We start from the raw sequence: 27510 nt of genomic DNA, 5'->3' as shown, positions 1-27510 counted from the left end.
TTTGCAGTTCTAATGCAAAATAGACTAAATTAATATTAATGTTACAGTAATGAGGGCAATAATACAAATCTGTTTTTAACTCAGCTATTTCTCAATGTATTTTTTTAGATCATAGAGATTTTTTAAAAATCTTTGCACTCTGATCTATTCTTCCATACTGTCTGATAAAGTAGATATTGATTGTGAAAAGCAATACTTGGACATCAGGATACTAAAACTAATTCCACTGATCCATGGAAGAAAGCAATATAAATGGCCTTGGGTTCCTGTCATTTGGATGTTATTAGAATTATTTCATTTAACATGTTGTGTTGTCTGGTATAATTCTACCTAATTATTGCAATATATCTTGATGCAAAGTTCCTACTGATTTTTCTTCCCATTTGGCATGGCAGAAGATAGTAATAATACTAGAGAAAGATGGTATCTGCTCTGGAATCTGATTTTTCTATGTCTTAGAATTCATTTTAAGCTATTTTAAATGTGTTAAAGCATTCTTGTTCCAATCTGTTAAAGTTTGTGGTTGATTTGCACAAATATAAATACTGACAGAAGAACAATGGAAATAAATGTCTTTATTTAGGCAACCTTGTGTAGTAGTGCAGAACCATAAATCCACTGAGCTGTGATTTCAGTGCTCAGAGCAGCTGATTTTAATGTATCCCATGTAGTTGTTCCATGGCAACTCTATTCTTAGAAAAACAGAGCCAGTGTTGGATGAGCATGTGAGTACATCAAATATTGTCCCTGCTACCTTGTAGCTTTACAGCTTCATTAACACTGTCAGAAACTGGACCAGTGAGTCAGGCCAGTCACTATTTCCTCTTGCAGATCTTTTAAATTAAAAGTCAGCTTCTTAAAGAGAAATTTTATTTTGATTTTACTTTTGTTTTAAATTACAAAATGGAATTTTTAAAAATTAGAATGGAGATGGAAATGACATGGGAGGTGGCATCTGTAGAATCCATGGAAATATTGCTTCCCTTTGTACCCTGGGCAGTGCTGGGCAGGGGAAGTGCAGGGGCTGCAACTCAGTGGGCACAGAGCAGTGCAAAAGGGCACAGCAATCACACCCTTCTCCCAAAGCAAAATTTGCACTTTGGGAATTTGAATATAGATAGATAAAGTCTGTATTCTGAATATTTAAACCATAAGGGACATCTTACAGAGAGAATTCTTACATGAATGAAAGGGTAGAAGTGCAGGCAGGAGGGTGGGAGTTACTGCTTGTGTGTCAATAAATTGGGTGTGTGCTTTCCATGAGAACACTTCCTCAAGCTCTTTTTTATTTGGACAGGTATTTTCTTTCATCAGTCCATTGACTGCTGAGTATTTGTGTCACAAAGGACTAATTTAGTGGAACTGTCATCTCCCTCTCACTGTTTCAGTGTGCACCACAGACACAGGTTTTGGTTTTTTCCTTTTCGTGGGGAATGCACCAACTGTGCCTTGCAATCAGCTGTGTTGGTTCCAGGCCACACCATATGGCTGCAGTGGCTGCAATCAGTGCCCAGCCATGTCACACATGGCAGAGCCACCCTGTCCCTGCCTGTCACCCTCTGCTGCTGGGAAATGTCTGCAAGGCAGTGGAGGTGCAGCAAAGGCAGGCTGGGGACAGACACTGCTCAAGCAAATCACAAAAACATTCCATTTATTCCATTTTCCTATTTGTTGCACAAGCATCATTAAGTTTGACTGATTTCTGATTTGTTTTGTTTTGTTTTGTTTTTTTAGGCACAGAATTAATTGCTGCTGATATTTGGGCAGTGATTTTTTGCCATCTGATGGTGTCTGGGGAAAGCAAAAAAAAAAAAAAGTACAGCTTGTCAAATAATTCAGAGGTTGTCAATAATGAAAATTCACAGTATGTAGAATTTCCTGTGCCTTGCTCTTTGTAGCATAATATTTTTCTCTGGAAAACTCAGTGTCTGGATCTTGATTATGAAACTAAAGTAAAATAAATTTTAGATATGGCAGCTAAAAAGAAAATCCATTTCTAGTTTGGTTGAGTTTAGGGTGGCTTTTTCTCTATTTTTGTCTCCTATCTTAGTAATGTGGAACTAGGTTGTAACAAACTTGAATATAGCACATGGAAATTAAATGTAAATTCACTATTTAAGGCAACTGCCATGAAACACTGATTTCAGCTGAAAAGGATTCAGCTGTGCCCTGGTTTAACCTGCACCACAGGATCTCACTCTGGAAACTGTCAAAAGGATTGCTGGGCATCACTCAAAATATGCAAAGTCAAAGCAAGGGACACTTGGAGGGTGATTTTATTTGCACCTGGACTTTTCCTGTATGATGGTACAGGAATAATTTGCAATGATTTTATGATGCTTTTCCGCCTCTAAAAAGTCTGAAAAGATGAAGGCAAACAAGTGGAAAGGTTGGTCTGAAATTCCTCCTGAGGGAAGAGCTCTCTTTGTTGAAGTGCAGATCCTGTGTCCCAAGCACATATGGCTATCACAGAACATATGACAAGGCCCACACTGACAGAGTGTGAACAAGTGAGATGGTTGTGCCTCTACTTTTTCATTTTTCTAAATGAACTACTGAAGTCAGTCAGTAAATCTGGCACTTGAACTGGATGTGACTTAAAAAACTAATCCCAGTAAATATTATAGATAGTCTATTGAGGTCTTGGAAGCACAGCTACTTTGGCATAATTACATAAAAATCCAGTTCTCTGTCCAGAAAGCACAAATCTTAATGAGATATTTCATAAGAGATGGAATAATAGGGGAGTCATGACATGAGATCAAAAGGAGCAGGGAGCAAGGCTGCAGATAAATATATAACTGCCTCTCCCACTCTGTGGCACACAGGGATATTCCCAGCCAGTTCAGGGAGCCAAATTTTCTTTTTTAAAAGACAGTTCAATCTTTTTCCATAGAAAAATTGCTCCCAATTATGTGTGTCCACATAAATAGTTTTATCCCATGAACAGGTTTGAAGTTGGTCAATTCCTGTAATCTCTGCCCAAATAAATCTCAAAAGGAAATTAGGGAATTTGGAAGTAGTTGAGGTTGGAGCATGACTTACTGAAAAGTTACACACTGATTGAATTCCATGGGTCAAGTTCTGAGTTCTGAGGATTTTTCCTTCAGAAAAGTGAGAGCTCCAGTGCTCAAGGTGTGCAGCAACACTCTGAGGAGCAGCCAGTGATTCTGGCCATGGCAATCTGCAGAGATGAGAATTTCAAGGTGGAGAGTATATTTTGTGCATTTTTCTAATGGAAGAAAAGAATTATTCTTGCAGTCCTCACCACAATTACAGCCCTGCCATGAATTAGCTGTCTCTTTACAGCCTTCTGACCACATACTCCTTCTGTTTAGGCTGGAAAAAAAAACCATTTTGTAGTAATGACAGAGCCAAACACCTTTCCAGCTGATAATCCCTTGGATGGCTCCTTTGCTCTTGAAGATGGAAAACAAACATCACAAGAGAGAATCATGTATTATGAAACAAAGCCAAGCCAGAGGCACAGATGTGACTCTTGGAGTCCTGGTGGTGCAGATGAGTGAGGAGTTTGCCAGTGTGGATGGAATAAATGCATTCAGCAGAAATTGGCTTTATGCTGTTTATATCCAATCCAGGTCAGCTGTGGAGATTGGCCATAAAGTTATATTTTAGATTAACTACATCTGAATAAAATTGAAGCCAGCAACTTAGCCTAAACATAGAAAAAAATAAACAGATAGGAAAAAATGCTTGTAGAAAATAGGATATTAAATTTCCCATCATATCCTAACATGATTTTCTGTTCTGACTGTGGCTACCAGGAGAAGGGAAGTTGCTAGCAAAGCATGGGCCAGGACATGTCCTTGCAGGGCAGGAGGGAAACAAAGGAATGAAATTTAAGTTCACCAGTCCTTACCTTGCTGCAATATCCTGGATGAGCTGTTATTCTTGAGGTTCTGGAATCACCTGCCTGGGGGAATTTTGTGTACTTTTCTTTTGGTTTCTGGTTGGTTGGTTGGTTGGGTTTGAAGTTGGTTGGTTGGTTGGTTGGTTGGTTGGTTGGTTGGTTGGTTGGTTGGTTGGTTGAGGGTCTTTTGTTCTTTTTTAGTGGTTTAGAGTTTTTTTGGTTGTTTTTTTCGTTCTTGGTTTGTTGGTTGTTTTGGGGTGGGTTTTTTTGGGTTCTTTTTGTTTGGTTGGGGGTTTTTTTTTAATTTTCACCAGAAGAAACCATTGACAGTCATAAAGGCCCAGTTGAAACCTTCCTCCCACTTTCTGTCATTCTGTGGGTGATGTAGTCTAAACCATGCTGAGTTTTCATTCCTCCTAGGAAAGGGAAGTATATAAATGTTTGTTGTAAAAAAGCTGTCACGTTACTCCCCCCAAAATCAAACCAAAACCCACAGCAAAAAGGCCTCTTCAGTCTGAATGTTGCTCTTTGTTTTCCATTTGATTGTGTATATTAATCTCAATTAATTACTTGGCTTCCAAATGTAAAGCCTGTCCAGTTCTTTCCAATATAATATTTAATATTCTGTCTTCTACATCATCATCTTCTTAAGGATACAGATTGTTCTCACCATTCAGTTTCTGCACATTTGCAAATACAGTTGCACAGATTGGGAGCCTTATGCTTCTTTTTGTGGCCTTTAATCTTTTCCTTTAAAACTTTTCAGTTTCTTTAGTGTCTTTGATCCCAGCCACAATAAACCCATCGTCCCTACAGGATTTCAGGCAATCCAACATTCTGTGGCCAAGAGAGGCAATAAGAGAATTAGAGCTAAGAAAGAAATCAGTCTTGTTCTCTAATGACTTCTTATTTTCAACTGCTGATAGAATGAGAAGATTAAATCTCTAGCTGCAAATCTTGTGAGGACAATCTGAGAAAAAGAGAAGCATAAATGATTAGACAACAAGTTCTGCTGGCAAAGGAAAGTAAGAATGTCATTCAGCAAACTTCTGGAATAAAGGAAATGGTCACAGACAGCCTCGGCAGCAAATAAGGCATCGTTGAAATGGTTGAAAAATTCCTCCTGGTTTTGACAGATTGGAAAAGGCATCTGTCATCCCCACTTCCATCACAGCATTTTAAAGAGAGAAAAGGAATTTAGAACTATTTTCATATGAGGTGAAATATGTGGATCAAGTCTGGGACAGAGCAGGGCACATTTCTTTGCATAAGACACTGGGTAATAATCTCCATTTACGCCATTGCAAATGGGCAGAGATTTGCATGTGCTTGAATTTATGGGGCTTGTTCCTAAACCATGCACAGATTCAAAGCCTCAGATGATCTGCTAATGTCCACTTAAGTCTCATTTCCAGTATTTTAGAGAGATTATGGTGAAATGCATCTTACTCCAGAAATGGTTCAACTGATTTCATCAGGGGCTGCTCTGTATTTCTGAATTTGTTTAGGAAAAAAGCAAGCAAGGGAGCTTATAAAAGGTGACCTATATTATATATATAAACACAGAAGTGATTTACACCAATGTACCCAATTCAGAGAAGGAGCACAACAGGAGAAGGGCTTTCCTTCAAAGTTCCACATTGTTCAAATAATTAACATATTTCTTGCAAAACAACAGTTGCAGAAGGATAATAATACAAATAAAACCAGGTTGGAGTTTCTCAGTTCTTCAGCAGTTTCAGATGTGTGAATATGTTACATCCAGCTCAGTGAGCATTCAGTGCTGCCTGTTTTATTCACTACCAAGATAAGTTAAAATTGTAGAGTCAAACTTCAGCTTTTCCTGTATTTGAAAGACAATTTCCTGAGCAATTTTCTTCCTACCAGCTGGTTCCTGTGTTCCCTGGAGTCCATTGCTCTTTTGAATGCTTTAAATGGGCAGCCCCTATGCTTTCAGAAATAATGAAGTAGCATTTCTGTTACTAAAGAGTTGCTGGCATTTTGTATTTTTAACTGTTCCTCTAGAATTTAATTAAATCAAGAGAGCATTCAGGGCATATATTTAAAAAAAAAAAAAAAGAAAACAAAAATATTTTTGCTTCCTGGAAATATCAGCTATAGAACATTGTGCCCTGAAGGAAAGAGCACATTGTGAGCTTATCACTGCTCCTGACAGTGGATGCACAACTTCCCTGAATTTCATGGCACTAATTCATGGTAGCCTTTTAGCTCAGCGCTGTTTCCAAGTCTCAGAATCATGAGGAAAATGTATTGCAGACACAGTGTAAGTCACATGGGTCACTGAGATGCCTAAATAATTAAATTATGGATACAGGCACAGAAGGATACTGTGCTGCAGCTGCAAATGACCTGGATTTTCAAAACATCTCCATCATTCACCTTGCATGGAACAGGAGGGTTGTGTTCCAAACAAGGTCCTAAAGGATTGAAATGTGTGTGCATGGATGGGCTGGGGAAGCTTGCAGCTTCCACTGGGGCAGTTCAGCCACAATTTTCATTTTCAGTGTAACAACAACTCTGACTGTTCCCAGCAAACACCTGCACATTGCTGGAGTCCTTAGAGGGGAAAACCCCCTGAGACCAGAGAGTTGGGTTTTTTACAGTGACAGACTCTAGTACAAAGAATGGAGAATACAGTAAAAACAATCCAAATTGTTGACCTTGCTGTTTTTAAGCAAAGTCTCCATTCTAAAAAAATCCAAGGAAGAGCAGCAGTGGGAGCAGAAAGTGCTGAACACGATGTGAGCAGTAGGGTGGAGAATGTGTTCCTGCAAAAACTCGAATATTTTACACAAAGCTGTTCAGGCACAAGCCTAAAATACATTCTGTTGCACAAGTCATTGAAACTGCTTGTAACAGTTATTCCAGGTGGATTTTGTGAGGATGCTGTTCTGTAACAGCCTTGAATTTCTTTAACGCTTGCAGATTTTTGACAAAGAAGCAAAAGATCTGGAGCGAGAAGTCTGCTTTATCGATATTGCCAGCGACGAGATTCCCGAGCGCTATTACAAGGAATCAGAGGTAAGAGGCAACTGGGCTGTGAACATAGGAATCACAACCTTTTTATTTTTGTATAAAATCTTGCTGCTCAGTAATATCTCAAGAGCCTTTGGTCAGAGGGGAAGCAGCCAGCAGCCTCTCTGTCCAGATTGCCCAACACTTTCTTTTGCAGATGATTCTTTGAAATGCTTTCCTACCCTTATCAGAACTCACCCTGAACCAGACCTTTGATATTCACCTGAATTAGTCCAAACCAGAAAAGGCCTTTCCTTTGCACTGTGAGGCTCAGTGAAGAGTTTGCAGATCTGAGCACTTTTAAACACCCCTGCTGTCCTTAACTTGCATCCCACCCTGATCAGTGAGCCCTGCAAAGTGCCCAAGCCCAGGAAAGCACAGATGTGCTGCAGTGACAAGGGGCTGATGCACAATTACTTGAAGGGAACAATGTCACAAGACCAAGAGGGACCGGAGCACACTGCAGACTGCAGCAGATCTGCCAAAAAGCATCAATGGCAGCAGGCAGAGTCACTCAGAAAACTCCCTGGGAAATTGCTCCCATGTATATTTGATGGAGCACGTCTCTGAAGAGCGTGCTTCTTCTAGGTCAATGCAATTCACTGCTTGAAATCAGCAGCCACCATGCAAATGAAGATGAGGTCTCAATGTTTTAATCTCAGAGTTGATAAATGATGGTTCACAACAAGCAGCTAGAGAGGAATGATCAGATCTATGCTCGCATTTAATTTTGGAGATATGATTTGCCTCTGGAGCCAAGTCTATATTCATAGCTGGCACTGAGTATGGCAGCTGTTTAACTATCTAAAACGAGACTACATAATCATTTTTAGGATAGAAAGTGAGGACTTGCCAAGGAATATATTTCTATACTATAGGAGACATGATTTTCTGACTAAAAATATCAAGTACTTTTTATCTTCCATTTACATAGATCCTATTTTGAATGTTGTGTACGGGTCATAAAGCAAAACTGTGCCTACAGTAGAATGAAAAGTAATTTTATTACTTTCTTTAGATAATGAAACCTATCTGTTTAGTACCAAAAATTATATAACACCTCATGAAACAGCTTATTGGTCCCATCATCTTATCTGAGCTCCACGGCTTCTGGTTCCATTTAGGAATGAGCTGCTAATGGAACAGGTCAATAATATGACTGTACTTTAAAGAAATCCTGTGAGATTTTTTCATCTCATTCTCTGCACTTCAGAAACTGTAAACACAAAGGTGACAACCAGTTTTGCAACTTTCCTGCTCGTTTTTAATAGCCAACCATTAAAGCATAATTTCCCTGTGATTAATCTCCTGATACAGAAAAACAGGCTCATCTTAAAAGAGAAAAGCATTTCAGAGTCTTTGTGTTGCTATTTCAAAGTCAAATTTAAAAACCAGATTCCAAGCGAAATGGAATTTTATATGGGTTTAAACAACAAAAATAGCCCAGCATCTGTTGTTTTTTTCTGTACTGATGGATGATTTTTCTGTTGACTACCAAATTCTGTTTCAGAATTCATACAGAGCAGCAAGAACACCTTTAGTATTTAACTGTGTACATGCTGTAACTGATAGTGAATTAGTAATAACTGAAAACAGTGAATCTTCCAAAATTTACAACCTTGGGAGTTTTTATGTTACCATATGACGAACATGAAGCCAAATTCCCATTTCTGATGAGGCCTCCTTCATAATTTAGAGACTATAAAAAGATTTTTAATGTTTTTAAATGTTGCTTTCAATCAGAACAGTAATTCTATGCAAATGAGAAAGGGTTTGTGTTTCCCAAATAGCAGCTTCAGATAAACCCAGCTTGTGTAAGCTTTTGAAAGGTATTTTAGTTGCACTAATAACAACAATTTGGCTGCTTTTAAATCATGTAATCTGAACTGATACAAAGTTTAAAGATTAAAAGTGAAGTGCAATCCTCAGGATTTAACAATTAGATCCCACAGGATAAATGTCCTGGCTCCCATCCAGAAAGACCAATGAGAACAATTTTAACTTCAGGCATGCCAGTAATCTCTTCATTTCAGTGGCTCTTCCACAGGCTTAAAATACAGCAAGTTCTTTTTCAGGGTCAGCATGTTTGGCAGCTTCTAGAAATGAGCTTTAGTTTTCTTTACACCCCAACGAAAGCTCATTCCTCTTCAATTAAAAATATACTTGAGATTTAACAGCAAATATCATTATATAGCTGTAATACTGCATCCTAGAGAGTGGCTTAAATAATTTAAAGCCTTCATACACTATTTTCTCTGCTTGCCCTGTGCTGGGACTTATGAGCCTGATAGAAGGTAGGAGTACAAAGCCACTGTGTCCTCCCACCTATGATCTAAAAAGTAGTTTTTCAGTTGTCCTGACATGAATCTTAAAAAGAGATTTCATTTTCATTTCCATAATAGTGATTCACACATAAAAAGACAAAATATATAAATAATCCTTGTATGTATAATATTCCATTTGAGTTGAACAGCTCATTCTCACCGGTGCTGGGAGAGGAAATGTGTTCCACAAAAATGTCCTGGCTGAAGGGAAAATGATTGAATTCAACTTTGTGCATATTTGCTTTTCTCTCCTTCTAAATATTAACTAAAATTGAAAAGTGAAGAATCCAGTTAGCTGGAGGCTTCTGGAGAGCTGCTGCTTCATTGCAGGACACTTCAAGGGAGCCTCTCCCAGGAACACTGGGGGATCTCTGGAGCAGAATCCTCCAAGTGATTGGGGTGCCCTTAAGGATGAGGGGCTGGCAGAGGGCACAGGGGACTGAAATCTCCAGGTCAGTGGTGAATCAGGAGGCAGATTTGGGAGCTATTACACACCCACAGAGTGCAGCTCTGTCGTGGGGCTGAGCTGATTTCTGCCTTTGTGGAAGGCTGGAGGAGGTGAAACTGCAGCAATTCAGGTATCCTAAAGCAGGTGACCTCCCCTTACCTTCGTGAGCATCTACAAACTCCATTGTGAAGCAGCCACATCTCAAATACAGAGCTTTCTTACAAGTGTGGGTCCAATCCTTCAAGTTTTAAGTTTAAATGTGAGGTTCCAAATGGAGAAAGGTTAATTCTAGACCCCAGCTAAGAAATTTACCTGTTTGTCTGTGAGGAGCCATGTGTTTTCCAAACCTGCATGTACATATTGCATCAGGTACGGAATTTTGTTTTTCTGTACAGAGAATGTACCAGGCAGGTAAGAGTAGTTGTACATTTTGTGAAGTCATTTCCTTGTGACTTTAGCATCAATGAATATGTATCAGCAGCTATATAGACAGATATATTTGTCTGAAATATAGAAAAGAACAAAGCTGAGCTGTGCTGAGGAGTGAGGGCCCCCAGTGAATCATTCATGAAATGAAACATTTACCGTGGCTGTGAGCTACTGAGCAAAATGTTCAGTGCAAACATATTCAAGTTCTCAGAATTAACAATGTTTCATTTCCTGTTTATAACAAAGCAATGGAGAGCTGGACAAATGGAATAAACTTTCCAGGCTGCTTCTAAACAGATTCCATGCAGCTGCTGCAGTTTTCTTCTTCCATTGCTGGCTTTTCTCCTTCAGCACAGCTGCTCCGGGACAGGTCCACCTTAGGGCTGTCCAAGTGCTTTCAGAGTAGCAAAGCCTCTGTCTCATCAGTAAATGATGGCAGCTGAAACAATCCAGCTGCCTCAGCCCCCCAGTAAGTGTGGGCACCATGTCAGCTCAGGAGTTCAGGGAAGGATATGAAAAGTATGAACATTTCCTTACTCACTTGGTGTGTGAGTTCACATAAAGGCTGGCTGGATTATCATATTTTAACACCTCAGAACTGTCCCAATATTTACAGTTCTTAAGTATTTAGCTGGATCTTCCAGAAAATACCATTTAATGGAAATTTTTTTAGAAGTCCTTAAAAAATGACTCTACATAAATGTCTGTGGTAGCATCTCTACATCAATAAATCTTTCCTGAGCGCTGCCTAAAAAAGCTGAAATCTAAAACCTAGCAACTACAGCTGATGCTGAAATGCCAGATGACAGGTATTAAACCCATGATTGGTTCTGAAATTCAAGATAAAACAAAATGGTCTTCAGCATAAAGAAGGAAAAAAATGATTGCACTTCAAAAGCACCATGATACTGCCATAGGAGTCTGAAAAATTTAATCTGAAAAAATTCATCCAGGCATTAAAGAGAAGGAAGGATGTGAGAGGGCAGGATGCATGGCACAAGCAGGGTGCACTCTCACCTCTGGCAGCTCCCAACCAGGCCTGGTACCATGGCAGAGCTGAGGGCAAGGGTGCCAGGCAGATTTGCAGGTTTTCTGTAAACAACAAATGCATTTCATTATTTAACTCTGAGTACAAAGGAACAGGTCAGAATTAATTGTAAAAAGGCATTGCAAGAACCCAGGGCTGGGTTTGCTTCCTGGAAAGGACCTTTCCACTCCACGTCTGATGCACGTGACATCCGTGAGGGAAGTTAAATAAATAAATGCTAAATGATAAATAATAGACTCCATCAATAAACACATTGACTCGAGCTCTAAGTAATAAAACCTGGGAGAGTGCTAGGTTTGAATCCATATCCCACATCCAGAGGCTTTTATTTCATTGTAATTTTACATTTCATTCTCAACTAAGCCCAGCTCACGGGTTGTGATGTTTCTGCTCTGTTGGCAGAAGTGCTATTTTTAAATCACTCTGCACCTGGCAATAATGTATTGCAAATACAGAGTAGGTTTTGCTCCTCTAGCAAAAGGATTTGCCAGATGGGCTTTCCTAATAAATTGTGTCTGATAAAAGGACAAGAAGGTTATTTAAACAAAAAGATTTTAGCTATGCCATTACATTTAAAACAGATTGAGGATTTTGCCAGTAGATAAATCAAGGGGAAAATAGTGAATAGACTCAGTATTCTTTGCATGATGCCTTCTCTGGGAAGAAAGGCATGGGTGTCTAAAAGCAAAAATAAGGAACACACAAAATTAATTACCTAAATAATAACATAAAAGTGGGGTCAGAGCAAAGTTCAGCTTGCACAGCTTCTAGGTACAGGAGAAAAGCTTCAAGTACGTGTGCCATGAGTGCTGCTGAGAGAGGCAGTGCTGGGTACCAATATAATTTCTGTTTGCTTTTAATGGAAAGTTATCAGCCCTGCCTCATTTTTTTTTGTTATAGAAGGACCTTGTGTGCCTAATTGCAGAAACATTTCCAGGTTGTGAGTCTGAATTTAGCAATTTGAACCCACGAGTCAGGAACATAAAATCATTCTTGGCCAAGTTCTCATTAATTTCAGTAGGCTTTGGATCAGGCATTGAAGAGCAAATTATGAGCAGTCCTGGTTCCACCAAAGTCCCTCTGGCATGGCCTGCTGCCCATGACTGTGGTCAATAGCACAGGCCTAGGAAAGGTGTAAAAATATAGAGGTGAATGTGGAGATTCTTCCCCTAAAGGCTTCCTTGTATGATCCACAGCACAACAGAGACAGAATTTGTGTGTTTCTAAAACAGCCATGATGTTGTTAAACATGTAATTTTGTAGCAGCTGGGTTAAAGCTCTGGGATATTAGTTTTCCTTACAAGAGCTCACCTCTGTCAAACATTTGTGCCCTTTGAGCTGAGACCCAGCCATGGAATTCTCAGGTTGACTTTGCCCAATGTCTCAGTGTGCCTTGCAGCCTCTGAGTCTCAGCTCCCTGAGCAAGCACTCAGGAAAGTCTTTAACACCTTGATCTTTCACACAGCAGCCTGGGACTCTGTTCCTCTGAGCTCTGGCTTCCATTCATCAGGCTGCAGTTTTATAGTAGCAATATGTTAATGTTTCCAGAGAGGCAGGAATTTCCCTAAGAGCTCTTTGATGGGAGCTGCTGAACTGGCTCTTCCCATGGAGCTCTGCAGCCAACTTGTGACTAATCCTCATGTCCTTCAAGAAACAGGGACAGAGTTAAGGGATGCAGAGGGGCCATCTCTGGGTGCTGTTAAGGGAATTTGCACCTGGGGGTGATGTCATGGATCAGTTGCATTGCAGTTGGTGGGTGATTTGTGGGCCACCAAGTTCAGAGTGATCCCCACTGTGTGTCCCCTTGTCTGCTGGGTTAAACTCACCAAACCAAACCACACCCAACCCATAAAACTTGGGAATGAGCAGTGATGCAGGGCAGTTATTCATTATTTCATTTTTAGTTAGAATTTCCTGATATTTGATACCAACTCAAATTGATTACATTAAATCCCTTTGGACTGCACTGAAGTTTCTCCATTATAGCTCTGGTTATCTCTGAAGGATTGTGAAGTACAACACTCAGAATTATTAAAGAGTGTATCTGAAATGCTGAATCAAGGCAATGGCTCCATCACACCAGCACTGTGTGTGTGTGTAAGAAATAGAAGACCCTGACTTATAGGAAACTATTTTCCTTTTTAGAGATCCTTATTTCACAGTGGAATATTTTGCAACCATATTTGAAATTGTATTTTCTGTAATTTCTTTTTTTAAGGAACCTCCAACTAGAATGTTGTGTCTTTTTGAATATTATGTTTTCTTCCCTTTTTGTTTTTTTTGGTGTTATTATTATATTGATTGCTTCAGGCAATGATCAATTATTAAACAGCTCTTTCAAACAGCAAATGTGTAGATCCATCTGTGGTTGAGCTCTGTTGGGTGACAAGATTGGCAGCAGCCTGTGACCATGGGCTGTGCTGTACAGGGGGTGTTGCTCTGATAAATGATGATGCTGAACTGTTTTATGGTGATTTAACATTGAAACCTTATTATACAGTGAGCTCAAAGTCTCCCCTTTGCAAAGGCTGTGTCAGCAATAAAAGCAGTGACTTTCACAGGGAGGAAGGACTCTCACCTCATTAGAGCTTTGGAGAGAAGCTTTAGTGGCAGAGCTTCAGTTTAGGATAAAACCAGAAGTCAAGAGATAACTAAACAGCAGTAACATGAATGCTGGTGATACATAAACTCACACTGAATGAAGCAAAATGAAGATCAGAGTAGTTATCAGTTTTTTGTGGTTTTTCTCCTGATTGTCATCCATTTAATGCATCATTTAAACACTGTTTAAGTACATGATTAACTACTTTTACAACAAAGGATCTTCCCAGACCTCAGCACTGGGGAAAGAACACAGCTGAGCACTGCTGGTTACTCTTCAGGACAGATTTTAGAAGCTCCACTATGAATTTTCTGAAATGACATAATTTTCAAGTTCTGACAACCAGTGCTTAACCATAAATTATTTCTATTTACAAGATATAATTAGCAGGACTGGACATAAAGGGAAATAAAATTATACCAATATGGAAAATAACACTTTCATAGATAAAACTGTATCTTGTACAGATGAATGTAAACTTTAAAAAGATGAACCAATGCCTTTAATGGTTTTATGAAATTATGTTGTAATTTCAATGTTGCAGTTCCTTTGATTTCCCAGTTCCTGAAAGAGAAACAGAGTTGGGATTACTCAGTGTCTGCTCATGACTTAGTTGTAACCAGAGATGGACAAACTGCAGGAGTTCCCCACTTACCTTGGGATGAACAAGTGCACTTCAAACTGAAGGTGGCATTGTCAGGGTCAGTGTGGAAGTGTCTAAGCCCCAACTGGACACAATTTCAGGAGACAGGCACAGGTGGAAAGTACAAGCAGTTCACACCAAGGGGCAGTGGAAAAACAGTCTCTGAAGAAGCCACTATTTTTATTTTTTTCCCAAGACCATAAATAACCCTTGGAGTGCAGTGCACTGTAATGACTTGCAGTAACAGATTTTCCTACAGCAGAGAACAGCAGTCCTGGATTATATGATTGTCAATGCTGCCATGGATTCACTGCCAGGCTTGGATTTTAGGATAGCCCAGTACATTTTAAAAGTCAATTTCCTATAACTTTTCTATAATGTTTATTAGCATGTTTTGTGTCTTCTCACAACTTTTACTTTAGCAAACTGACAAACACAACTTCCCCTCCTGCATTTCCCTGTATGTTTTCTTTGTTCTGCAGGATCCCAAATACTTCAAGTCACAGAAAACTGGGAGAGGCCAATTGAAAGAAGGCTGGAGAGAGACCCATCAGCCAATTATGTGTTCCTACAAACTTGTGACTGTGAAATTCGAAGTCTGGGGACTTCAAACCAGAGTAGAGCAATTTGTACACAAGGTCAGTGAAACAGGAGCTGTTTCTTATCCTCCACATGAGCGGAACTTGAGCATTCACAGGAATGTGGCAATGGCTGTGGAGAAGCCTGGGAGCTCAGCCCAGGCTCAGACCTCTCACAAGGTCTCAAAGAGCTGGAGCAGAGCCCAGGACATCACTCTGGGTACAAAAGTGACAAAGCCCAGAGCTGCTCAGGCCTAAGGTTGAAAAAAATTATCAATAACATTTTCAGTGCCGTGACCAATTTATGAGCTGAGGTATTTCTGAGTATACAGGGGTCCCATACACACAGCACTGAGGTGAAGAACCCCTTAGAAACAGACAGGGGGAAATCAGTCTACTAAAAATTCCAATTTCCAATCAGTCTTCTAAAAATTCAAGTCATGAATAGCATAACTACAAAGGGATAAAATTTTTCATAGTATTGATCTTCTACATGTTTGAAAAAACTGAGAATGGAAAAGAAGAGATCCAGAATGTCTAATTGGCTAGAGATTATTGGTGTTGTCACTATACTGCAATAGTTCTATTGGCATTACATTGCAAGGGTTCCCTATTGCTGGAGTTTTGTACCTCCTTAATGTTTCTCGTAGGCAGCTCCTCTAGGCACTGCCTCTTCCTTCTTCTCACAGCAGCCAACTGACTCCAGTTCCCTTTCACCATCCAAGCCACTCTTTTATAACACTCTTCTTCTTATTGGCTATAGCTGTGGCCTGTTAAAGTCAGGCCTGCTCCTGATCTTTAATAATTAACCCAGCTGCAACTCTTTAGGGGGTAAGATTACTTTCTGTACTACCTTTATTTACTTATATTCTACCCCCCTACATATTGGTATTTCTACACATTCCCAAATGGATTCCTTGCTAGACAAAGCCAGGATTCAGTGCTGGCAACAGATCCAGTTCCAGTGGGAAGCTGGAATAGGAGCCCTTCAGGGCCAGAATGACTTTTTAGACACAGAACTATCAGAGGGTTTCTCACTTCAATCCTGTTGAAAGACACAGATGAGATGTTTTGTTGCTGCTGGGGCCTTTAACCCTTTCCTTGTTTGCAGGTGGTCAGAGACATCCTGCTGATTGGTCACCGGCAGGCGTTTGCCTGGGTGGATGAGTGGTATGGTGAGTGTCCTCCTGAGCCAATTAACCTGCAAATTAACCCTTCCAGGGGGCTGGGACAAGCCTGGGACAACTAACGGCAGGTTCCCATCTGCTTTCATGGATCATCAGGTCCTAGTGTGAGTTGTTCATGGACGAGGTGGAACCATGTTAAAGATCATCTCCTTCCACCCCCTTCCCTGGGCAGGGATTATTCCACTAGGCCAGGCTGCTCCAAGCCCCATCCAGGCTGGCCTTGGACCTTTCCAGGGATGCTGGATTTGGGCAGCAGCCAGGGATGCCTTTCCATCCCAGCATGTCAGTGGACCTGCCCCAGTGCCTCACCTGCCCTGCAGGCAGGAGTTTTCTGTATGGAGAACCTTGTGCAGGTTTGAATAAAGCTCCTTCTTAAGGCTGCCTTAACTTGCAGCCATTTCCATCCTGCAGATTCCTAAGGCTTCTGACCCAACACATTTCCAGCTTTTTAGGAAAGTCTGAAACTATTGATATGGATTGCAACAAAGAAAAGATGTAGCTTTTCTGAAAAAAGATGTAGATAAGCATAAATCCTATGGGGTCTGATTCAGCAGCAGCTGCCTGCAAAAAGTGCTGGAATCCATGAGGCAGCTGTGGGAATGTGGGCACTTCCAGCAGGACAGAGCAATCTGAATATCAAACCAGTAATCACAGTGTCTAAAGAGAGCTCACTGGTTTGTACCTTTTACATGCATTTTCTGTAAGACATATCCATCACCACAGCTGCTCTTAAAACAGGCTCTGAGACAGGCCATGGAAATGCCATAGGAATTTGACAATATATTTAGAATGTTTATTTAGGCCCTCCTCAAGCTTCAGGAAACACCAATTTGGGCATTTCATGGGTGAGGGACAGCTCTCACCAGAGCTCAGAGCATTGTGCATTGCTCGGGGAGTCACTGCTGCAAACCCATCTCAGAGGTGTTACAGCCCTGCACTGGAATTCAGCCTCCAACCCAGTGGGCTCATTGTTTGGAAATAGAGAAAAAATTGCTTTGAAATCACAGTGTTCTTATAAATTTAATACTGCATGAAAATCTTGTGCTGTAATGGTCATAAAAATCCTGAAACTGCTAAAAATATCTTTTTCTATTGGGATAGCTGTAAACTAGTGAGAGAATTTTATATCCAATGAGAGAGTTCTTCAGAGCAATTTTTTTTTTTAATTTTAGATTTGTTTCTTTTTTTACCTGAAATAGAACAATTCATTCTTTTCCCTGCAGCAAGTCAGGAAAACTGGTAACTTTAAATAAAACAGCCTGATTTCATGTAAAAATTGAGCCCATAAATTTGCTCCCAGTCTACCCAAAATATCTATCCAGTGAGAGATGGAGAATGTTACTGAGGAGCAAAGTGTCAGCTACACTTTAGCAGAGTTACTGATAACAATGACGAACAGCCATGAAGTCAAACATACCAAACAGGTTTAGCTCAAAAACATTTCACTATAGATTTTCCCCTCCTAAGTCTAAAATCTCCCTGCCAAAAATACTCTTTCTACAGATGAAATACTGTGTTCACAATTATCTTGTGGATTTTTCCTTGTCAGAGTGAGCCTTTTTACTAACTAACATAGTGTATTTTTAAATGCTTAATTATCGGCGTAAGTACAAAACCTAAAAAATCTGGGCTTAATAAAATAGATATAATAATCTAGCATCCAAAATATAATTTTAAGTGTCTATTAACACCTTTTGATATGAAAGTTTGAAAAGGCCTGGAGATGATGGTATTCAGATAAACTGAATCAAATAATCAGTGTAATAAACAATGTGTTATGTTAACTGGTTGCTGTTACTGACCTTGTAAGTATGAATGTGTTTTGTCATTTAATTTACTGAACTCTATTTAGTTTTATTATTAAGAAATTCTATTTTCTCAGTGTTACTTACTAATACAGAGCATGTTCTGTGCTTGGCAAAGTGCATCCCAGCATGTTACTGACACAGCTTCTCAGCTTGTTTCTCATTCCAGACAACAGTAAAGACTGATAGAGTATCAGTTAGGGGTATTCAATGTTTCCTTCTCAACTTCCTTGATCAAAATTTCAGACTGCATTTGTTTTTACTGATGAATTATGACATCAAGCTGAAGTTGTATCTTGCCTTAAAAGCTGCCTCATAAAATGCAGCAGGAGCCTCAGAGCACAGAGCAGGGAGTGGTGTGATCCAAGAACTCCCAAATCCCAGTGGCACATCATAAACTTGAGGAACATGGGAGCCTCAAGAGCAGATCACAGTGCATGACTAAAGGGGCACCCATTTCAAGCAGACTGTGCCAATAAAATGCTCTTTAAGTGTTTGGAGTCAAAAGTTGATGGTTGTTTTTACGAGGCTCTGAAGCTACCGAAGCATCGTAAAGAGCAGCCCAAACCCTGCCACTGCTCCTGCTCTGACTCCTCACTCCCCAGGGCATTTATGGAAAGCCTGGGAATACTCAGAAGAGTCACAGGCAATTATTGAGTTCTTTATGTTTTCCTGGAGCTGTGGTTGGTGACAAATGCTGTTCAAGGTGTTACCATTGCCTGGTGTTCCACAGCACCTGGCAGGCTGTGCTGGGCAGTGCTCAGTGACCCTGCTGCTGGGATCAGCCTCACTTGAGGGATATTTCTAATTTTCATCATTCATTCAATTGCTTGAGGCTACACAACCATTAACATCCTCACTATTAATTCACTTAGCAGTTTAAGTGTTAGTTTCTGGAATCTAAAGTGGTGTGGGCTCTAACACTGTGATTTTTGCTGGTTATGAGATGTACAATGCAAAGTTAACTAAAACTCTTTTTGCAAGTGCTGGAAAGGTAAGTAAATATTTATAATATTTCTGTATCTGTCCTGTATTCCAAAGGATCTTCTAAAATCTCTTTAGAAGATCTTGGCCTTTGCCAAGGCCTGCACTTCAGTACTACCTGCCTACCTTACATTACACAGATACTCCTGAACAACTTCCACTCCTTCCTGTTCTCTGACTCCCTTTGACTTAACCTTGCACCTTCCTTGGCTGACACAACTACCTTTATGAGGCAATTTTCATAAAGCTAGTTGCTCCTTGCTTTTTAAAAAATCCTTTGTTGGCTTCTGCTGAAAGACTTTGTGTTCCTAGAACCTTCTCCTTAGGAAAAAAAAAAATTAAGTTTGCACTGAATCAATGGAAAATGCCAACAATTTTGAACTTTTTACAGATATGACTATGGATGATGTTCGAGAATACGAGAAAAATATGCATGAAAAAACCAACATTAAAGTTTGCAACCAACATTCATCTACTGTGGATGAAATAGAGAGCCATGCCAAAGCAAGAGTATGTCAATTTTTAAAACATATTGCCCATCCTCAGCCAATGCATCTGCACAGACCAGAAAAGAGCAACCAATTGTTGATCAGCCAGTGGAATTTTGGGGAGGTTTCGCTTCAATAAGAACAGAATCTTTCTCCATGAAGTGCAATGATTTTGCCTTTGATTTGCACTGTGACCCAGCCAGTTATGTAAGGGAGGGTGGGGTTGGGCTCATATACAGCTCCCTGGCTTCCAGGAAACACAATGCTCAAATTTCACTTGGATACATAAAGAGGAGGTTAAAGAGGATTTTTACTTTCTATTCTTTCAAGAGTTAAAAAAATGCAGGAGTTCACAGTGGTCTAGTCAAAAAGCCAAGAACATGGGGAGTGGAAAACTTCTATGGGATTCACAAAATTCTTTCTTTCACCAGGAAAAAAAAATCTAATGAGTTATTCACTCTTTTCAAGGTAACTTTAATGTTACTGTCATTGATTAGCTACCAACAAGGTGGGAAGTATTTTCAGAAGTATGCAGCAGTGGTTTGTGGAAAAGGGCAGCTTTCTGTGTATGTTCTCTGGTCTGGAGATTTTATAAAGTACTTATTTACCTAATCCACAAGTAGAGGCCTAAATTTAGAGGTTGATACTCTCTGCAAATAGAGAGGATGCAGCAGCCCTTGCCCCTGCAATGTCATTATTCCTTTATTTCTGCTAATAGTGCTGTGGAACTCAGTGCTGGGTTTAGCCATGAAATCAGTGTGGGGCAAGGCTTGAAGGGCTCCAAGTCTTTCCTTGGCTCTTGCTCAGTGCCAGCTGGCCCCAGCCTGAGATGTTGTCTGCACAGTCCCTGGGCAGGTAATTCTTGTGCTCGTGACACAGCAGCTTCACTGACATCAAGGTTACTCCTTAGCAGAGAATCAGTTCAGATTTTGGCTCTACACTTCCAGATCTGGTTCTGAATGAAGTCTGCCACCTGTAGTTTCCATGTGGAAAAATTGTCATTGAGGTCAGAACAGAAGTTGTTATTAATGAAAAAAAGAAAGTGAACCTGAGTCTTCCTAGCTCAGTGTAAGGACTGTTTTACTTGAGTGTATATCAAGCAGAAGGAAATTAAAGCAAATATAAGCTAAAAAGTAAAAGTCAATTGAAGTGTTTAATGTCTGAATTGAAAATGAAGAGTCCTGGAGGCCCCATTCAGTAAGATTTCCCTTCAAAGGACAGTGCACTGACAAACCTTCCTGTCCCCTTCATTTGTCCAAGACAGCTTTTGGTTCACAGCATACAGAATTCCTCAATCAAAATCCCTGTGATTTCAGCGGGATTTGGGACACTTTGAGTGCAGAAATTCTCACCCACTGTTACAGGGTGTGAAACGAAATGTAAACCAGCAAAACAGGTTCAAACCTCTCTCCAACATGAGTAGGTACAGTTCCCCTGGGACCATCTGTTTATTGCCAGCACTTCTGTCAGATCTGCAACAGGCAGATTCTCACTGCTAATGGTGCCAGTGTGGGCTGGAGAGGTTCCTGCAGTGTGGTGCAGGGGGAGCCAGCACCGTGCACGCTTTTATTTCATGTAATATTGGAACACAACAGAAAGCTGCTTCAACAGTCAAGGTTGCACATGTCTGCAGCTGGGTAGGGGCAAAAAGCATCAGTGCCCTGGAAGAACAGGATTTTATCACAAATTTGGTAATCCCCACTGCCAGCCCTGTGCTTCAGACACTCGAATATGTGAGACTTCTTAATTGATTAAAAGACTCCTGGTTTTATTTCTACATTTTTGATCTTTCGTGGCTCAAAGAATCTATAAATGGTCTAATGAAATACTTCAAATTTATGAATGTAACTTGACATTCAGCAAAAATCTTAACATTGCCTTCAGTTGGCTCGGTGGGCGTCTTGCAGGCACTGCAGACATGGAGCAGCAGGTTCCAGAAGATCTTTGCTGATTTTCTGCTCAGCTTCCCGGGTGGTAGCAGATGTCACTGCCGTGGTTTATCGCAGGTTCCGCACGGCTCCGCGCTGGGATCGCGCTGCCCTCTTGCGGGGCTGGGCAGCACCGGGACAGCTCCGGGACAGCTCCGGCAGCTCTGCGCCCTGCCCGCCTCTCCTTCCCCAGGGCTTTAATCCTCATCTCCTCTGCCTGGTTCCGCGGGAATTGAGCATTTGAATCTTGCGGCTTTGTCAAGGGAGAGAGAATTCTTCAGGCTTTATTGGCGGAAAAGCAAAACAGGCTTGGTCCTTGCATGAAGCTGCAGCTCAAGTCAATGGAAGGAGAGAGAATTTTTCATCCCTTGATAATTACAGCAGATGAACAAACCATGACAACCCTTTGCCCACTTGGCCTTATAATCGAAATGAAAAATTTAAAACCCTTTTCAAGTTTGAAAGTTTGAAGTTCTGAAAAATGCTACCTGCTGACTGTATCCAAATGTACTCTTTAGTTGCCTGTGGAATAGCTGGGTTTTGCCAGCAATTCCAGAGGCAGCAATCTTTATTCAGCTCAGACCCAGGTAGAGGAACCATTAGGACGTGATTAATGTACTTAAAACTTTGTTTCCTTTACACTGTGCTCATTGTGCTCCAGTCAGTGCCTTACAATGGGGAGGCATTCATGCGGAGAAGCAATCGTTCCCTGCTTTAGGATTTGGATGGAAGTAGTTTAACTGAGTTAATGAAATGATTATTTGAAATTATTCTAACATGCCTTTGTGTTTCATTCCTTCTCGTTGAAGACATGACAATGGATGAAGTCCGAGAGTTTGAACGAGCCACTCAGGAAGCTACCAACAAGAAGATTGGGATTTTCCCACCGGCAATATCTATCTCTAGCATTTCCATGCCTTCCTCAACCCGCAGTGCTCCATCTAGTGCTCCATCAACCCCTCTCTCCACAGATGCTCCTGATTTCCTAACAGTTCCCAAAGATCGGCCTCGGAAAAAGTCTGCTCCAGAAACTCTCACTCTTCCAGATCCATCGAAAAAAACCTTTTAAATTAGCCCTGCATGTTTCCTCCTGATAAGCCATGTCTGCCACAGCAAGAGTGACATAACTCCATTGCTCCAAAGGTCGTGCTGGTTTGTTGGTTGGTTTTTTTGTTTGTTTCAGATAATCTTTCCGGTGTGGAAAGATGACTCCTTTCCTCAGACTTGATCCTTAAAACCTTCTGAAAAGTGCATGCAAGAGAAAGTAGTTTATATATTCCTAAAGTAGTGTTTCAAGCCATATGGTGCATCTTACTGCCACCAATGGAACAGTCTGAGGGGATGCTATAAACGAAAACCAATCTTTCTGTAGCAGTACTCTGCCTGCAAACCCTCATCTAGGTCACAGCATTTATAATTAGGAGTAGGTATTAAGTAAATCTGCCAAGGACTTCTGAGGCAAATTAGTGCTAATTAGAAGGCAGGGTTAACAGAAAAAACCCTCCCGTTTTCTTCTTTTATAACCAATTTTAAAATCTTTCCCACTCTCAGGCTTCTCCTGTGTTCATAAGTGTTCATAAACCTTTGACCTGTAACTCATTGTACTTGAACACCAACAGATCCACATTTTGCTTAATATGACTCAGGATTTGGGGCCTAAAACACAAACCACAAATCTTTTCAAACCTAAAATATCACTGTATCAAAGCCCCAGTTGTAATTAATTATATTGACTTTGAGGCCATTGAACTATTTCTACCTTGCACAGAATTTGTAACAGGAACCACCTATTTCTTGTAGATAATGTATTTTACTATCCCTGTCCTTTTGTGAGCTCAGAGTGTTGGTGTTCATCAGTGGTGTTCTGTGACATTGGAAAAAGCAGCTGAATTGTGCCAGTTGAGAAACAAAAGCAATGAATTCTGTCTTTTCCTCGCTGGAAGAAGAGCAGTAGTCAGGCTGGGAGACCTTGAATGCAAAGGGAAGAAAACAGGAGATTCTTTTTCTTTCCTGCCTTGAATCTCTGCTAAACAGAACAATCTGACAGAGCTGGGTGCAGGCACTGCCTCATTGGGGAAAGGGACAAAATCAGTCACTTCAAAAAGCAAACCAGTGGTGGGTGATGTTGAGGAACCAGAAGTGATCTTCCTGGTGTGTGTGTGTATGAAACCACTCCTCAATCTCAGGAATTCAATTGTTGACAAGGATGTTTCCCAGAGGGAGGTGTAGATGGAGGAAGAAGGAGAAAAATAAATGGCAGGAGTGGCTCTTCCTTCCTTCTCTTCAAAGCATGAACTGGGTGAGACCCTTTCCTCCTGCCCCCTCTGTGGGACACTTTGCTCTCCCCCACAGCAGCTGCTGCTCCATGGCTGCTGCAGCTCCTTCCCTTGGTGGCATCAGGGAGCCCCTGTCCAGTTCCAGAAAATGACAGCTCCTACCTGAACCATCCCAGTGGGTGACACTTTGTGCCACCACTGATGGTTCATGGATGGAGGAAAAAAGAGACTTCTCAGAGCTGATCTGTGCCTGAATATTGAACACTCATTTTGGGGGTGCCCAAACCTGGAGCGCAGTGGCTGAAATGCTCTGAGCTCCTCCTCTCTGGCTGCAGCTGCAGCGCAGGTTTTGTGAAATGAGTGGTATTTGGGAAGAGGTTTTAGGAGCAGCAGCAATTCCACTGCCAACATGCACTGAAACAAGTGTTCATTTGTCTGATAGTGAAAATCCTGCAGCCAGCAATGTCCAGGAGCTCTCTGCAGGTTTGCTGTGGTCCTGCATTCTCCCATGTCCTGTCCATGCTTGGCTTTGCTTTTCTCTCCAGAGCTGGGAATTCTGACCTGATGGGTGATGCTGCTTTGTTTAAAAAGAAGCTGCTGTAATACTGCAAACAAAACTTTCCTACATTGGTTTATTATTTCAGCTTAACCAGGGTGCACATTATGGAATCATAGGATCATGTGTAATTTTTTATTGTAATTATTGATTTAGTGTCAAGATTGGAACGTTGCCAGCAAAGGGAAATCTTTAAAAACATAAAACATTGTTTGGTTCTATTCTCATTGCCTGACTTTGGCCCATACAGAAATAGTTCAGGTCTGCTCCACCTGAAAGTCTGTTTCAATGGATTTTTAATTTGTCCAAGACAAATTTGCTCAGCTCTATTCAGTGTCCTGGTGCTCATGTGACTGTTTCTATTCACATTTGGGAATCTGGGTTTGACACAGATCGTTAGACCACAGCAGTTCCATCTTTACTCATTTTGATTGATTTCCAATACATTGATCACGATATTAAGTAGGTTTGGGGACAAGTCATTTGTGAAAATCACTGAACAGGACAGATTTGGATAGCTGCCTGGTGGAGATGTAGGAGAGAGACAGATCCTGGAGTGTCAGAGTGACAGAGTGACAGAACCCTCCCTGCTGTGCCCAGCTTCAGTGTCCCCACCCTGGATCCAGCACTGGCAGGGTCAGGAGCAGCCACTCTGCCTCTGCTGCTGCCCAATCAAGGCCAATTAAAAGCTCTGTAATGTGTCCCTGCCTTGGATAAGAGCGGCCCAGGTTTTCACTGATCATGCTGAGTTCTGCCTCGCTGTCCCCAGCACTCATCACCCAGCTGGTCAATGACAGGATCTTGAAATGCCTTTTTCTGTTTGGTTGGCTGCTATTTAGGGTAAGAGAGCTTTTTCTAGAATATTCCCAGCAGGCACACATGAAATGAAATGGGAAGGAAGGTCTGAGTATTTCAGTGTAACACCTTGAGGGGAAGGGATTGTTTTCAGTGCTGATTTTTCCCTTTCTGTTGTGTTTTCAGACATGTTTATTAGGATTAAAATAGAGAGTTTTGCAGGTGTTCCTGACTTTGTTTGCAAAGATAAATGCTGTCATTATTTACTGGGTGCAGCCTCAGAGCTTGGTGAGCACAGCCTGTGTTCCTCTCCTCTGCCACAGTGACAAGAATCCCGTGATGCAGCCCTGCTAGGACTTGGCAAGGAATTTATCAAGGAGAATACAGTTCAGAGCAAAAACTGTGATGAGTTTGTTCAGGTTTCTGTGAAAACCTCCACGCTTTGCTTGTACTTTTGTGTATTTTGGATAGAACAATCATTACAAAACAACTGGCAATTCAGTGCAGCTTCAGAAGGGTCCATCTCCTAAAAAATCAAAAAGGGAGGGACCCACAAAAGTTGTTCCTGAAACATGTACTTAATGGGATTTCTTATGAATGTAATGGTTAATTTTGTAAAGGACTGGATAAATACTATGGAAAGAAACTATTTGACCTTGTTCTTTGGCTTTTTTGATTATTCTGGAAGGTGATTTTGTGACATCTAGTAGCCAATTTGCATTAATTGCTGCTGTAGAGACTTTGAAACTGAAATATTTGTTCCTTGAATTTCAGTTTGTAACAAGACCGCTAGACTTTGCTAAAACTGCTTTGAAGCTTGCTGCACTATAACTTCAAAACAATGTGTTATCCTTTGAAATAAGCCAAATGTATATGCTTTTTATGAATTAGTGAGTGCAGTAAGAGAGACTTCAAAATCTTGCCAATAGGAGATTTTCTGTTGCCATTGTTTGGACTTGGTTTTCTATGTGTAAGTTAAAATTGCTAAATAAGTCTAACAATGTTTTGCTTTAAATGAACAGCATGGTCATTGAATTATGATCTCCTGTAGTTTTGTGGTGTCACTAAAGCAGGTTTTATTGGTTTCTTTCATTTCTGTGATAATTCCACATGATTCTGTTATGTCCAGTAATTAATTTCTCTTATTTAGAGCACTGATGGCAACATCAGGCAATGTATCACCACCGTCAGAGAAGGACCAAGTCTTGATTTGCTCTGCACGTTCAATAGTGCAAGGCTCAGCAGGAGAATTTGACTGTCATTTTTCTCATATCACTTAGTTTCTGTTTTTTTCCAAGTTATTTATTATTTTTAATATTGTATTTTTCGTTGCATTTTGTTGTAAATAAACTACCAACAACTATTCTTTACAACAGTGGCTGTTTTCTCTTACCGAGTCTCCTGTAGGCAGAAACCTCCTCACTAACATGTAACATTGACATTTCTATCCCAGCTCTGAAAGTCACTTCCTCAAAATTAAATAGCACAAAGAATTAACTTTGTGAGGAAAATTTAAAGCACTTGCAGCCTCTCCTGGGTTCTGTTGTGCCCCAGGTCTGTTAAAGGTCTCACCGGGGCAGTGCCCCATCGGTCTGGCATTAACCCATTCACTTGTAAATTACCATTTGGTTGACAAGGAAGTTTTCCTTTGGGGAATCTAATTCTTTATGCAGGGTTTGGCAGCTCAGTGCTGTACCAAATAACTGGAAAAGACTGGAAAAGAGACCACTCGAATGCTCTCAGGCTTGTCTCCAAGTCAGTTAATTTCACTCACCAGAAGTTTCCCTCGCACAACGGTTCTTTATAAGATTTCACACAGAGACTTCACTTCCTCCATGGAAACGGAGCCTTCCCTGCTCCAGACGAACGGCAGCGCTCATTCAGGAGGGAAAAGCTTCCGGGCAGCGTGGGACAGGGCAGGGGAACAAAGAGGGGACTGGAAATGTTTTAAACTGGAAATGGGACGGCTCAAAGGGGACAGAGCCCGCGCAGCCCCGGGGACACCTCGGCAGCCGCTGGGTCACCGTGCCCGGCCGTGCCACCGGAGCCGGGAGTGCCCGAGCGGGTGGGGACAGTGACCCCAGGGACCCGCACCGACCTTCCACAGCCTGGGCTCCTGGTCTCGGGCAGGGCTGAAATCTGCACACGCTCAACATCCCGCACAGGGAAACACAGCGCGGTGAAATCCCGAACGGGACCCCCCGGCTGCGCTGCCCTGGGCACAATCCCACCCCCCCAGTGACACTGCCCTGGGGACAATCCCACCCCCATAGTGACACTGCCCTGGGGACAATCCCCTCCCGTGCCGCTGCCGTGAGGACAATCCCCACCCCCAGTGACACTGCCCATGGCACAATCCCCGCCCCGTTCCGCTGCCCTGGGGACAATCCCCCCTCGGTACCTCACAGGGCACTGGCACGGGCGCGGCCGCTGCCCGGGACAGCCCCAGGCCCAGCGGAGCCCTCAGCGCCCGTCCCGGGCACATTGACGCGCACGTGACCGCCTCATTAAC

General features: G+C 41.4%; 1 protein-coding gene and 1 long non-coding RNA gene across 2 annotated transcripts in view; one reads left to right on the top strand and one right to left on the bottom strand.

Moving 5' to 3' along the window:
* PITPNC1 (phosphatidylinositol transfer protein cytoplasmic 1) overlaps positions 1–22417 on the top strand; it is a 74586-nt gene extending 52169 nt beyond the window's left edge. Inside the window, exons 6-10 of the mRNA XM_058817298.1 lie at positions 6818–6913; positions 14884–15039; positions 16091–16154; positions 19347–19465; positions 22181–22417. Of these exons, the coding sequence (XP_058673281.1) occupies positions 6818–6913; positions 14884–15039; positions 16091–16154; positions 19347–19465; positions 22181–22186 (441 nt within the window). The 3' untranslated portion in view covers positions 22187–22417. The remainder of the gene's footprint in view (positions 1–6817; positions 6914–14883; positions 15040–16090; positions 16155–19346; positions 19466–22180) is intronic.
* LOC131566093 (uncharacterized) lies at positions 21209–27460 on the bottom strand. The gene is made up of 3 exons (XR_009275517.1): positions 27400–27460; positions 26773–26892; positions 21209–21697 (listed from the first exon to the last, which is right to left on the bottom strand). It is a non-coding gene; the product is annotated as an uncharacterized LOC131566093 (long non-coding RNA).
* Between the last annotated feature and the right edge of the window lie 50 nt (positions 27461–27510).

Source organism: Ammospiza caudacuta, chromosome 19, assembly GCF_027887145.1.
Source record: "Ammospiza caudacuta isolate bAmmCau1 chromosome 19, bAmmCau1.pri, whole genome shotgun sequence".
In the NCBI taxonomy this organism is placed as follows: Eukaryota; Metazoa; Chordata; class Aves; order Passeriformes; family Passerellidae; genus Ammospiza; species Ammospiza caudacuta.
The sequence above is the reverse complement of the archived record's forward strand: the minus strand, read 5'-3'. Positions and strand labels throughout refer to the sequence as shown.